At 38.0% G+C, this 13,222-nt stretch overlaps 1 protein-coding gene across 1 annotated transcript; it reads left to right on the plus strand.

The window, feature by feature from the left end:
• The first annotated feature begins 1,821 nt into the window (after positions 1-1,821).
• LOC128246111 (uncharacterized protein K02A2.6-like) lies at positions 1,822-4,748 on the plus strand. Its single transcript, XM_052964313.1, has 2 exons — positions 1,822-2,001; positions 2,448-4,748. The coding sequence occupies exons 1-2, from the start codon at positions 1,822-1,824 to the stop codon at positions 4,746-4,748; spliced, it is 2,481 nt and encodes an 826-aa protein (XP_052820273.1).
• Positions 4,749-13,222: the final 8,474 nt, after the last annotated feature.

Consider the following 13,222-nt stretch of genomic DNA (forward strand, 5'->3'; position numbering starts at 1 on the left):
CCCAGGTCAGACTTAAAAATACACCGAGACAGAACGGTCTATGGGGGTCCGGGGCATGCCCCCTCCCCCCCCCCCGATTATTTTTTTGCAAGAAGCGATTTCCTGCATTCTGGAGTATCTTTGGTCGATGGATTGTGTACATTGAGACAAATGAAGTAAGTCGAAAAAGGTTACTTTTAGAGATATTGAAATTGTTATATGTACCCCAAAACACCGAGGCAGCTCAGTGTAGCTACGGCACTGCATACAAATGTATATGTTCATGTTTGATGGACCTGCGATCTTCATCATGTAATAAACCTTCATGTAAAATTATCCCTGGTATTTTTATTTACATCAGCATTTTTTCTGCATTGTTTTTGTTCCATTGCCCTTACCACTATCCCGCCATAGAATCGTCAATTTCGCATTCATAATGACTCCAAATCCCGCCATAGAATCGTCAATTTCGCATTCATAATGACTCCAAATAATAGATGCATTTGAATCATTTTGATGAGATGTACATGGCTATAGGCTATTTAGATCTACACATGATGTTGTTGACGATATTTCGGGAAAATCATTCATCTGATCTTATTTCACTAAGAAGCTTTATGAGCACGGCCCCACATCACTGTGTTTTAACTGAATGACTGCACCAATATCCCCGTTGTTAGTGCCGCCGAATGACTACATGCAGTAATTGGACCGTCCGTCAGTCTGCCGGTCAGTCCCCGCGATTTCCGATCAATAGCTGAATAGTGTATGACACAAAGAATCTTAAGATTGGTAGGCAGTTTGGTTATGACCAGCAGACGACACCTGTCGATTTTGAGGTAGGTAGGTCGAAGGTTAGTGTATGTACATGTATGAAAAAAGGGTTCCTCAGGCCAATTAAACCTCAAACTTAGTAGGCAGGTCATGACCAGCAGATAATTTCTTTCTATTATGAGGTCAGTAGGTCAAAATTCAAGGTCACGGTGACCTTGAGTTGGAAAATGATTTCAGCCAATCAATAACTGAATAATGATTGGACCCAGAAAACTCATACTTTATGTTCTATTATGAAACAGACTATAGACCTATTAATACTTGTACCCTTGTTTAACCACTGGACTTCACTTGTAGAATAAACTTAGTAGCAGACTCACGTCTTGTGTTTGTCTTTCACTACTATAACTTGAATACTTGTCAACCAAAACATAAAACATGGTGTCAGAAATTATCGAATTCACGTCAACAAAAATGGATATTATAAAATAAAAGCTCTTATGAGTGAACACTAATCAGCAAAATGGCTCTGTCTGGAATATCTCCACCTGTGATGAATTGGGACAGTACAAACTTGCCGACCACGTGGGAAAAATTTGAAAGGCACATAAAACTGACCTTTAAAAGACAAGACCGAAGAAGAAAAAGTAGCATTCTTACTTATTTGGGTCGGAGAAAAAGGACAAGATGTTTCACAATCATGGACATTAACAAATGAAGAACAGAAACAACTTGACACATACTTCACAAAATTCAAGAAACATGTTCAGCCGAAACTAAACCCAGTATTCGCCAGATTCCAATTTAACAACGAAAGGCAAGGAGAGGATAGCATAGAACAATTCGTCACCAGACTAAAGTTAAAAATAACGGAATGCAAATATCAAGAAAATACTGTGGACGAAATGATCAGAGATACAATTGTATTTGGTATTAGTAATCAAAAACTAAGAGAGAAACTAATCAATGAGGGCGAAACACTCACCTTAGAAAGGGCCATTCAACTATCTCAAAATTTTGAATATTGTAAACAACAGATGAATATTCTTAATGCAAGATCACCCCAAGATGTCAACTACGTCAACAGCCGAGGTCGTGGACGTGGACATGGACGCAGACCTGAGATGCCAAGAGCGCAAAATTCGCCGCAGAATAGGAGGAAAGAACCGACTTGTGGAAAATGTGGGACAATACACAACCAATCAGACAGAAGGAAGTGTCCAGCATATGGAAAACAATGCATACGGTGTAAGAAATACAATCACTGGAAAATTGTATGCCGGTCGAAGAAAGATGTGCACCAAGTGACAAATAACGTGTCGCAGATGAGTGTGCATGACAATTCAGAGGAGAAGGATTCGTGGATGGATAATTACTTTTTAGATACGGTAAGTCATACACAATCGTCCGCCCCAGATCGTGCATTTGTAAATTTACGCATTGGTCCACATTTTCAAAACGTTAGTTTCAAAATTGACACAGGAAGCAGCGTAAATACTTTGCCAAAACGCCACTTTGAAAAGCTCAATGTCAAATCGCCATTAGAGGCCTCCGAATCAAATCTAACGTCTTACACTGGTAACAAAATACAAGTCGACGGTAAAATTACACTCGCGTGCAAATATCGTTCGAAAACCGTGAACACAACGTTCTATATTGTAAGCAGTGATGCACCGCCGTTAATTGGGCTACAGACATCTGTAGATCTAGGATTAATACAACTGACTTACGCAATTGACCGAGAGCATGGCCAGCCAGTTAACAAAGAATACGTCATGTCAGAATATAGTGACCTATTCAAGAGCGTAGGTATACTACCCGGAAAAAGCAAACTGTATTTACGTGAAGACGCTATACCGGTAATAACGCCACCCAGACGCGTACCGGAAGCTTTAAAGTCGCGTTTAAAAGCCGAACTTGATCAAATGGTCAAAGACGAAATCATATCGCCAGTTACGGAACCTACCGACTGGGTTCATCCAATTGTAGTGGTTGAAAAACCGAACGGAAAGCTACGGATCTGCCTGGATCCAAAACCTCTCAATGACTCGATACGCAGACCGCACTACGCAATGTCAACGCTAGATGATGTGACCGTTAAACTCACCGGCGCGACACAATTTAGCCTATTAGATTTGACACATGCATACTGGAGTGTACAATTAGACGAAGAATCTTCTTACCTAACTACATTCGCAACGCCGTTTCAAAGATATCGATTCTTACGTTTGCCGTATGGATGTAAAGCATCGTCTGACATTTTTTGTCAGAAGGTCAACGAAATATTTGAGGGATTATCAGGCATTCACCCGCTTGTAGACGACATTTTGATTTGGGGACGAACCCCTGAGGAACATGACAAAAACCTAAATCAAGTCTTGCTACGCGCACGCGAACGCGGGATAAAATTCAACGCACATAAATGTTCAATCGGTGTGAAATCAGTTCCATTCTTTGGTCACGTGATCACCGACACTGGACTCATGGCCGATCCTAAGAAAATCGAAGCAATTACGCAATTGCAAAGGCCGGATTGCCGCGAAAAGGTTGAAACACTATTAGGATTAGTTAATTACCTATCAAAATTCGCCCCGAACCTAGCAGAGGTTACCGCGCCTATCAGAAGCCTCCTGAAAAAGGACGTAGAGTTCCTGTGGGACGCCCCACAAGAGCAAGCATTCTCAAAGGTCAAGGAAATAATAACACAGGCCCCAGTGCTAGGTTATTATGACCCTAAAAAGCCGCTTGTCGTCGAAACGGATGCAAGCAAATATGGACTAGGTTGTTGTCTCATGCAAGACGGAAAACCCATCGCGTACGCAAGTAAGTCATTAACGCAGACTGAAATAGGTTACGCTGTCATAGAAAAGGAACTCTTCGGGATCTTATTTGCATTAAAAAGATTCCATCAATTAACTTATGGCAGAGAAGTTATTGTGCACTGCGATCACAAACCAATCTCAGCGATAATGAAAAAGCCATTGTCGGCTGCCCCACCGCGCCTTTCTAGAATGTTACTCGCACTGTCAAAATACGAGGTAAATGTTCGCCACGTACCCGGCAAAAACATACCTGTAAGTGACTGTCTCTCGAGACAATCATTACCCGATACATTTCCCGGAATGATCGACGGTTTGGACTATCATGTTCATACAGTGCAAAAACAATTACATGTCACAGACAAACGACTCGAGATCATACGCGCCGAAACTGCTAAAGACCCACAAATGATAAAATTGAAACGGGCTATAAGTCAAGGCTGGTCAAAGAGTAGGTCAAACTGTGATCCAAGTATCGTGGAATTTTTCAATCATCGCGATGAGATAAGCACAGAGGATGGTCTGATATTTCGAGGTCATACGCTTGTTATCCCGAAATCAATGCGAAATGAGCTTGTAGCAAAGGTTCACTCATCCCACCTGGGAATTACAAAAACGCTTGAACTAGCGAAAGACTCATTATTCTGGCCAGGCATGTCTAAACAAGTTACTGATTATGTAACAAACTGCCCAATCTGCCTTGCCCACAGGGATGCGAATGCTTCGCTACCATTGATCACAACTGAATTCCCAGACAGGCCATTTCAAAAAATCGCGACGGATCTTTTCCATTTTCATGGAAAAGAATACCTATTGACAATAGACTACTACAGTAGATTCTTTGAAGTAGATTATCTACCAAACACAAGGTCACAGACAGTAATTCTAAAATTACAAAAACACATGTCGCGAATGTCAATTCCCGATGTATTGGTATCAGATAATGCTAGCCAGTACACCAGCGCTGAATTTAAAAACTTCGCGAAAGAGTGGGGTTTCGAACACCGAACCTCATCTCCAGGTCACCCGCAAAGTAACGGCCTTGCCGAAAAAGGTGTAGGTATCGCGAAAAAGTTAATGCAAAAAGCCAAGGACACTAAATCTAATCCTTATTTAGCGTTACTAGAATATCGCAATACTCCGTTGAAATGCGGATACACACCAAGTCAATTATAATTAGGGCGCCGAACAAAATCAATCGTGCCGATAACAAACAAAGCATTAAAACCAACTTTGGTGAATGATCATGAAGTACGAAAAAGAATGATCGAATCGAAACAAAGACAAAAGTCAAATTTTGATAAGTCAGCACGATCGTTACCACCATTATGTGAAGGTCAATCTGTCCGTGTAAAATTCGGAAAACTCTGGAAATTAGGAAAAGTTGTGAAAGTTCACAGTGACCGATCATATCAGGTTCAAATGCCTGATGGCAGCAGTTATCGAAAAAATCGGTCAGTATTACACAAAACGCGCGAAAACACGAATGACATTGAACCGTTCCAAGCGCAAGTTTTGCAACATGAGCAAATACATGTTACCCCTGTGTCTCCCCCAAAACACTCAAATGTTCCAGATAACAATAATGACCCGCCAGTAAACTCTGGATATTCAACAAGGGCTGGACGATTAGTGCGTGACAACCGAAAATATGTAGGAAGTGAATGGGTGAATTGAGAATGAACAATAACATCAGATAGTGAAGTCTAAATAAAAAGACAATGTTTTACTTAAAAATGTATTTAGATATAACACTTAAATTAAAAGACACATATATATGTATGTATCAAATTAAAACACTGTTGAATACTGTTAATTGATAAAACATATAAATAATGATTTGATGAACATTATGTATATCATATATGTTTTTCTTTTTAAAACAGGGAGATGTTCTATTATGAAACAGACTATAGATCTATTAATACTTGTACCCTTGTTTAACCACTGGACTTCACTTGTAGAATAAACTTAGTAGCAGACTCACGTCTTGTGTTTGTCTTTCACTACTATAACTTGAATACTTGTCAACCAAAACATAAAACACTTTACAGGTGAAAGGAAAAGGTATCGGTAAAAACGGTTTCTGATAAAAAAAAAAACACGATAAGAACGCCTGAGACAAAGAACCTCAACTTTGGTGTGCATGGATGTCATGACATTTTTACTCATGACGTTTTTAAGGACTGTATGTCAAAGATCAATGTCACGATGACTTCGAGTAAAAAAAAAAGGTTTATGATCATGCATACCTGAAAAATACTTGGGCACAGGAGCCGCAAGCATGGTAGCCACTTTGATAATGACCAACAGATGACCCTATGGATTTCGCGGTCAAATGTCAAGGTCGCGGTTAAACATTTTCCGACCACTATTGGGGGATTCGTGCATAATCAAAGCTCTTGATTTTTGATGTTTCGTGCATAGTTTTAAAACTTAGTTCACAACAAATCGAATATAGCATCATAAGATATTGGGTATTCGTAGCAAAATCGTTACAAAAGTATGACGCTTACCTCTGTTCACGTAAAATGGCGATCATTATGGAATCTATAAAAAAAAATTCAAAAATATTGTAATCCGGTTGGCTCAAAAGTGAATTCAACCATTATAAAATAGTATCGCATGCGGATCGGGAGTTTTCAAAGCTGGTTCTCTCGTTCTGTTTGGCATGGATGTCTCCATTATGTGGGGGTCGTGGGCAATATAGGGATTCGCCCTTCATGGTAGATTCATTGTTCTTTTCGAATCTTTACACCAGAAACACTGTTAATTGGGTGAATCTCCTCTGTCTTTACGGCGGTCAATGATTGGAACCATAACATTTTGTTATGCGTTGAAATTGCTCCAACGCATCTTATGTTGTAGTGCCAATGAGTGGAAGTGGATGTTAACAGTGAGTAAGGTTTCATTTTTTTTTTAAATTTAGAGGTTTATAAATGTAAAATGAAAAGATCGGGGAATGTAGATCCACAAACGATTGACTATGGGTTGTGTTCAATGTAAAAGTTCTGTACAAATTCATATTCTGATCGTCTAGAACTTGCATAACTTGAAAATGTTTGATGTTGACAACGTAAATATCTGGATTTTCAGGAAAGTGTTATCGTATCTTAGGTTTAAGCAATTGGTTGAAATTGATATTGAAAATCACTAGAAGTGACTGTTCGGTGTCTACTAGTATTTAAAGTTCTTAGACATGTATTTTTGTCGGGGAGGGGAGACCCTCTGACCCCAAGCACCATGAGGATGAAATTACCCCACACACTCCTCCATCGATTACATCGCAGCTTTAACCACGCTACGCCCCTGTTTGGCTGTTATGTTTATTCACAAAAACATGCAAATTGGCCCTTTGGAAATTCTTCAGTTTTGGGACTTTTCCGGACATTGAAAAAAGTTATTGCATTTCATTCATGACTATTAAAATTACAAAGTTATACTTTATAAACCACATTGCTTTTACTGTATTAATGTCTTTAAAAAAACTACAAATAACAAGAAAATGCTGAAAATCGGTCCCAAACACAAGTTTATTTTTCGGTGCTTCGGCTCTTGCCTTCTCACCCAATTTAGTATCCCTTTCACTTGACCTTTCCTTCTCTGCCTACGGTATTCCTTTCTTCCAGTATTTTATTCCTATTGTCCACAGGTCCCACTTTCGCCGACATGTGTGTTTATGACACAATTTGTCATAATCAATGCAATCAATGGTAGGGGGTGAAACCATAGATCCATAAGTGACACTTGTGTTTCATAGCAATTGGCCATGGCTTGTGTTTGTGTCAATTGTGTTGATAATTTTGAATGACACAAAATCGAATGCAATATTTAATCTGCAGTGGTTGTTTTGTATTTCATTTTTTTAAGTCTTTATTCTAATGGATATAACGGCAATGGGAGATACATATATAATCTACTTCATTATTTTGTTCAAAGTCGTACATGGGGATGCTTTGGTGCACTTTTTGACGATTATTTGCTAATATATCAGAACAGCGAGTATGATTGGACACGCTTAGAAACGCGCGCCGAGTGCGTCCCGTCTGCATGAGTTCGCTTTTAAAAGCTGTGTAATATAAAAGTTAGTACCTACTATTGGTGGAAGACGGATGTTTCTCCCACCCCAGACCTTCGTATCCGGTCATTTCAACCATGGAAGAAAAACCCACGGGTAAAAGATGTAGGGACCAAGTTTTGCAAAGCGTTGTCACGCATTCCTCTTTTGTACGCTGTATACATAATGTTGTCCACTGTAAGAGCATTTCCGACGAATACAAAATGAAAGAGACACAACAAGTCGGATATCGTGACGGTTAAAACCGAACTGTTATGGTGCTCCACGCACCTTAAGCTCGGATGAGAATCTGATATGGACTTACACTACATGTATTTATCTAAAGGGTGTTACGCATCAGTCAATTGTAACCACGCCCCCCAGGTCCGGGGAATAGCGGGGACTTTGACTTTCGGTCCAGCCAAGTCCGGGCAAAGTGCCCGACCTGCTCGTGAAACCCCCGAAAAATGCCCCCGCACCCAAGGGACTCTAGGTAAGGCCCATTCCCCGCTATATTTGGCGGGAAGACAAAACCACCGCATTCACCCGGCACTGCGGGGCCACCTGGAAGGAAAAAACACGGCCCATTTCCCCGGCTATCCCCGGTATACCCCCGGACCTAGGGAGAGGGGCGTGGTTAAAATTGACTGGTGCATTAGTGCGCTGACTTAACTTATTTTAGAGTAAGAAAATTCACGGACCGGCCAAAACAGCTGAATTGAACTCTTTACGAACCTCAATAAGGAATACTGCGGCAGACAGTTTGCAAATGAAAGATACAGAAACCTCTTACAGCATGGAATTGAAACTAAAACTAAGTTAAAGAACAAGCTGTGTTTGAAATTCCTTCTTCTCAAATTGACTTTGTAACCAAGAAAGATCATGATACCTCCGCCAAAGGTACTTTTTCAAAACTAAAAAAACATGTATTTGTATGGTATCGTAGCGATAACAGAAACTGATTTCTGTATTGGCGCACATTTTCCCTTTCAGCCATACATCGGCGGGTTACCATCACGTTATTATGTATCGAGCAGTGTACTTTCAGATGCCCCTCTCATTGTAGTCTACAAATGGAAAAAAAATCTAATGAGGTAGATGAATATAAAACCACTGTCACCGAACTCTTACAAGCCACTATATAACATTGACTATATAGTAATGCACCAGTCAATTGTAACCACGGCCTCCCCAGGTCCGGGGACTAACGGGGACTTTGACCTACGGCCCAGGCAAGCCCGGGTAAAATCCCCGCCCTGCGGAGACGAACTGATGGTATAATCCCCGCCAAATGCCCCCCCCCCCCCCGCTACCCCAGTGACCCTAGGTAAGGCCCATTTCCCGCTATATTTGGCGCGAAGACAAAACCACCGCATTCACCCGGCATGTGGGGCCACCTGGAAGGTAAAACCACGGCCCATTTTCCCGGCTATCCCCAGTATACCCCCGGACCTGGGGGAGCCGTGGTTACAATTGACTGGTGCATAATAGTAATACTGATTGGGCGTACTCAGTTATTGTTGGATGCATAATAGTTGTCGCCGACACAGTCATGGCGTTGTAACTCTCAAAACGTGGATACAAGAAATTCTTGAAACCAAGCTGGTCCTCATCACTGAGAATTGCAAGAATTGTACCACCAACTCAGACTTTCACACCTTCCATGGTGCTAGACAGGTAAAATAAACGGTTCCCCGGAACATGTAGCAAATAAACAGCTCAAATGTATCTTTCGACTTCAACACATGCGAATGAAGAGGCAGAACTCCGTCGTATCGATAGGATAGCGACCAGAGTTCATTTTGGAAAATAATATATATGGCGTCATATCCATAAAGAACGGCGGTAACTGCTGGAAATGCGCTCTTATATTTGGTTTGATAATAACAATGTTAAATAAGTGTTTTTGAATTGTTTAACAAGTATGGTATTTGCAATGCATTTATACATTACATTCATTTTTGTCATTGTCTTGTTATATAGTGTTCTTTGAATTGTTAACTTGTTGAAGAATGTCTTTTTCGTATATGCTTTCAAGATCGGCAAATTATAATATATAGGACAGGCATACATGTATCTGATATGCGATCAAACTCATTTGATAAAAAGGAATTAAATAGTTTTGTCAATTATAAATGTAACTTTAGAATGATACGGACTTTATTTTGTATTTGTCCAGGTTTATATAAAAAAATTCTTACAAAATGCTCTTTTTGTTATAACAGTAATACTAGAATTTGTCTAGTTTTATAAATGGGGCAACTTAATGTATGTCACATCTTACGGCTTTAGTTCGTTCTTCATTAGCGATGCTTTACCCATACTATTTTAACATTAACGTTCAAACTTTTGAACCTTACTAAAAATGAAGCAATCAACATAATACAATCGGCATTTAAAAACAGTAACAAATTACTGAAGGTATACTGAAACGCAACATTATAAAGAGTTATACGATTGTAAATATAGTTTACCATAGTAATAATTTATATAGTTAGTTCCAACTTATGTTTCTTAATACTAGAAAGCAATCAAAATTGTACATACAGCATTTTAAAAGATGCAGTCTTACTCACAAATAAGATTTACCACACTTAATACAGTTGTTTTATTATTCCAAAAAGGATGAATACATGTCGAAAACAATGGTTCTTATGAAGGATACCGAGTTTAATTTGAAAGAAATAAGCATAAAACACGGTATTTCTACCTTATGAGAATATAGTATACCAGAGTAAATATTTTAGCATTCACCAATCATTTATAATTTTTGCGCTTTCAGCTATTAAATACACGGTTACAATCTTGTTATCAGTAATAAATGATTTTCCATAAATGTATTATTCAGTATGTAGTTAAAGGCTTATCAGTTAATATTGATGTTTGTGATACATGTACGTGTATGTATTGATTTTAAAAAAGAGTGTCACTTTAAATAGTAGAAAACATCAAGTAGACTGAAATACAACATTATAGAGTGCAATACCATTGGAAATGTTGTATTCCTTGGGATGGGTGTGAGATGTACAAAGACACAAGGTTCTGGTTACATGTTTACTGTGTGAAGTCTGATTAACAAGTGCTATGAAAGTGTACAACATCAGTTTATAATAAACATTACATACAATATAGCTTATGATTAAAGGGAAGTAATGCAATTTAACTCATTGTCTATTGTAGTGTTAGAGTAGTGTATATTTTATACAAAATATTTTGTTATACTTTAAATATCATCATGATAATGATTTATCTAATACTTTACCTAGTAATAATTGACAAATGTTTATTGTAAACGTATGTCATGTAAGACTCATGTTCGTTCCAATATACAATGAGCTCTCTACAGGGTATGTACTGATAATTTCTTTTATTTTAGATTGAAAATATAGAACATGTATTAAAATTCATCATATGTAAATAAGATACTGTTAGAATTCTGTTCTGTAGTGTGCTGTTTTATTTCATCTCTTTGTATTTACCCATGAACTTGTTTTTTTGTTTGCCATATTGTAATGTTGTATGTTAACTCATATCCTCAGTTACCAGTATGGGCATTGAGAATAATACAACTTGATACTTGAAACTATATTTTTGTTCTTCCATTAATTTTCAAAAGTATATTTTATATCGGAATGTAGTTTCTTTATTCAAATTATGTGATTTCATTCTTTTTAAGAAACATTCCTGAATTGGTCCTGTCAAGCAATTAGAAGTAGTTAACGATCTTCCATGGCCAATGCTTAGATGTTGATGCATATCATCTACGCATATCGGTACAAATCCAATAAAAAGTAGACCTGTGTCCAAAGGACCCGGATGCCCCAACTTGCCTCACGTGACACAGGAAATGTTTACACCAGTTTTGTTTTGTTTTCGATTTTTTTTTCTATCTATAGAAATTTGTTGTGACACTCATATTTGCAAACAAAATAGTTCGAAAATGTCACTTTTTGGTAACTCAATGGCCATAAGTATCCCCCTACTATGTGCAGCTGCAAACGAAATCCCAAATGCACATTTTCATCATCTCAACAACATTCCTTAAAGGTTTCAAGATCCTACGTCAAACAGTTTTAGAGTTTGAATGAGTTTTAGAGTTCGCATAAAACTAATAGACGGGATCACGGAAAGACGGACGCAGGGCAAATCTTGATGCTTCTACCCATAAGTGGAAGCATTAACTCTTCACATATTTATTTCCTTTAAAAACGGGTTGAGGGGGAGGGAGATATTTTACACTACTCTATTAATACCAAGATTCAAGATTTATGAACATTTATAACAGAAGTGAAAGAGAAAATAATAATGATGTAGTTTATCTTTTATAATTACCATGAACGAATGCGTATGACACATACAAGAACGAAATACACCCGCTTTTTGCGTGGGTAGTGACATTTTACCGACTCACTTTTTATACAAAGAAATACTGTACAAAAAACGCAAGTACTAGTTTACGGTTGATGGACAACATTTATTTGGTGATGAAAGGTTTACATCATTTTTGATCACTCTATTATGAACATTTTATTGAAATATTTGTAGATGAAAGATTAAAGGCTTAGCTTACAGTTGTCAATATACTCAAATATTGGTCTTCGACACGATAAAAATAAAGAAATAAAATACTCTTTATGGACGATCTGTAGCAATGATATTCAATCTTTATATGCGCAGTCTTTTGTGGTTCTTTATTGTTGTGTGTCATCTTGGTCGTTAATATTTGTTATGTTCTAATTGGTAATTACTATTTCGTGTATTCTAATTTTGTCGCTTATATTTGTGTGTGTGTGTGTGTGTGTGTGTGTGTGTGTGTGTGTGTGTGTGTTATTTTGGTTGTAAATATAAGGTGTGTACTGTAATGGTCGTTCATATAAAATGTGTTCCATTTTGGTCGTTAATGTTTATTGGGTGTTATTTGGATATTTTTGTTGTGTTCTTTTTAGGTCGTTAATATTTGTTGTGTTCTGGGTTTTTTTCGTCAATATGTGTTGTGTATTATTTTGGTCGTTAATATGTGTTGTGTGTTACTTTGGCCTTTAATATTTTGTTTTGTGCTAGTTTGGTCGTTAATATTTGCTGAACATGTTACTTTGGTCGTTATTATTTGTTGTGTGCTATTTTGGTTGTTAATATTTATTGCGTGCTATTTTAGTCGTTAGATTTTGCTGTGTGTTATTTTGTTGTGTGTTATTTTGGTCGTTCATATATGGTGTGTGCTATTTTGGTCGTGAATATATGTTGTGTGCTATTTTGGTGGTTCATATATGTTGTGCGCTATTTTGGTCGTGAATATTTGTTGTGTGCTATATTGGTCGTGAATATATGTTGTGTGCTATTTTGATCATTAATATTTGTTGTGTATAATTTTGGTCGTTTTTTTCGGTGTGCTGATTTGTGGTTCTTATTTTTTGTTTGCTCCCTTACGACTCGTGTTTTTTACCTATTTTTGTCATACAAGGCCCTTATTAGACCGATAAACATTTCGTTTCCTCAAAAAGCGTAATAGGTTTTCGTTATTGGCCCTTTAATTAAATGGCGTAATGTAATTGTGTATGCAATCGCAGGGCGATGTCAGCCGGTTTAAAACACG

This window comes from Mya arenaria, chromosome 9 (genome assembly GCF_026914265.1).
Source record: "Mya arenaria isolate MELC-2E11 chromosome 9, ASM2691426v1".
Lineage (NCBI taxonomy): Eukaryota > Metazoa > Mollusca > Bivalvia > Myida > Myidae > Mya > Mya arenaria.

Coding starts and splice junctions, on each gene's coding strand:
- LOC128246111 (XM_052964313.1), top strand. CDS start 1,822: ATGTCAACTACGTCAACAGCCGAGGTCGTGGACGTGGACATGGACGCA. Junction 2,002..2,447: donor TGGAAAACAATGCATACGGT/GTAAGAAATACA, acceptor ATTGGGCTACAG/ACATCTGTAGATCTAGGATT.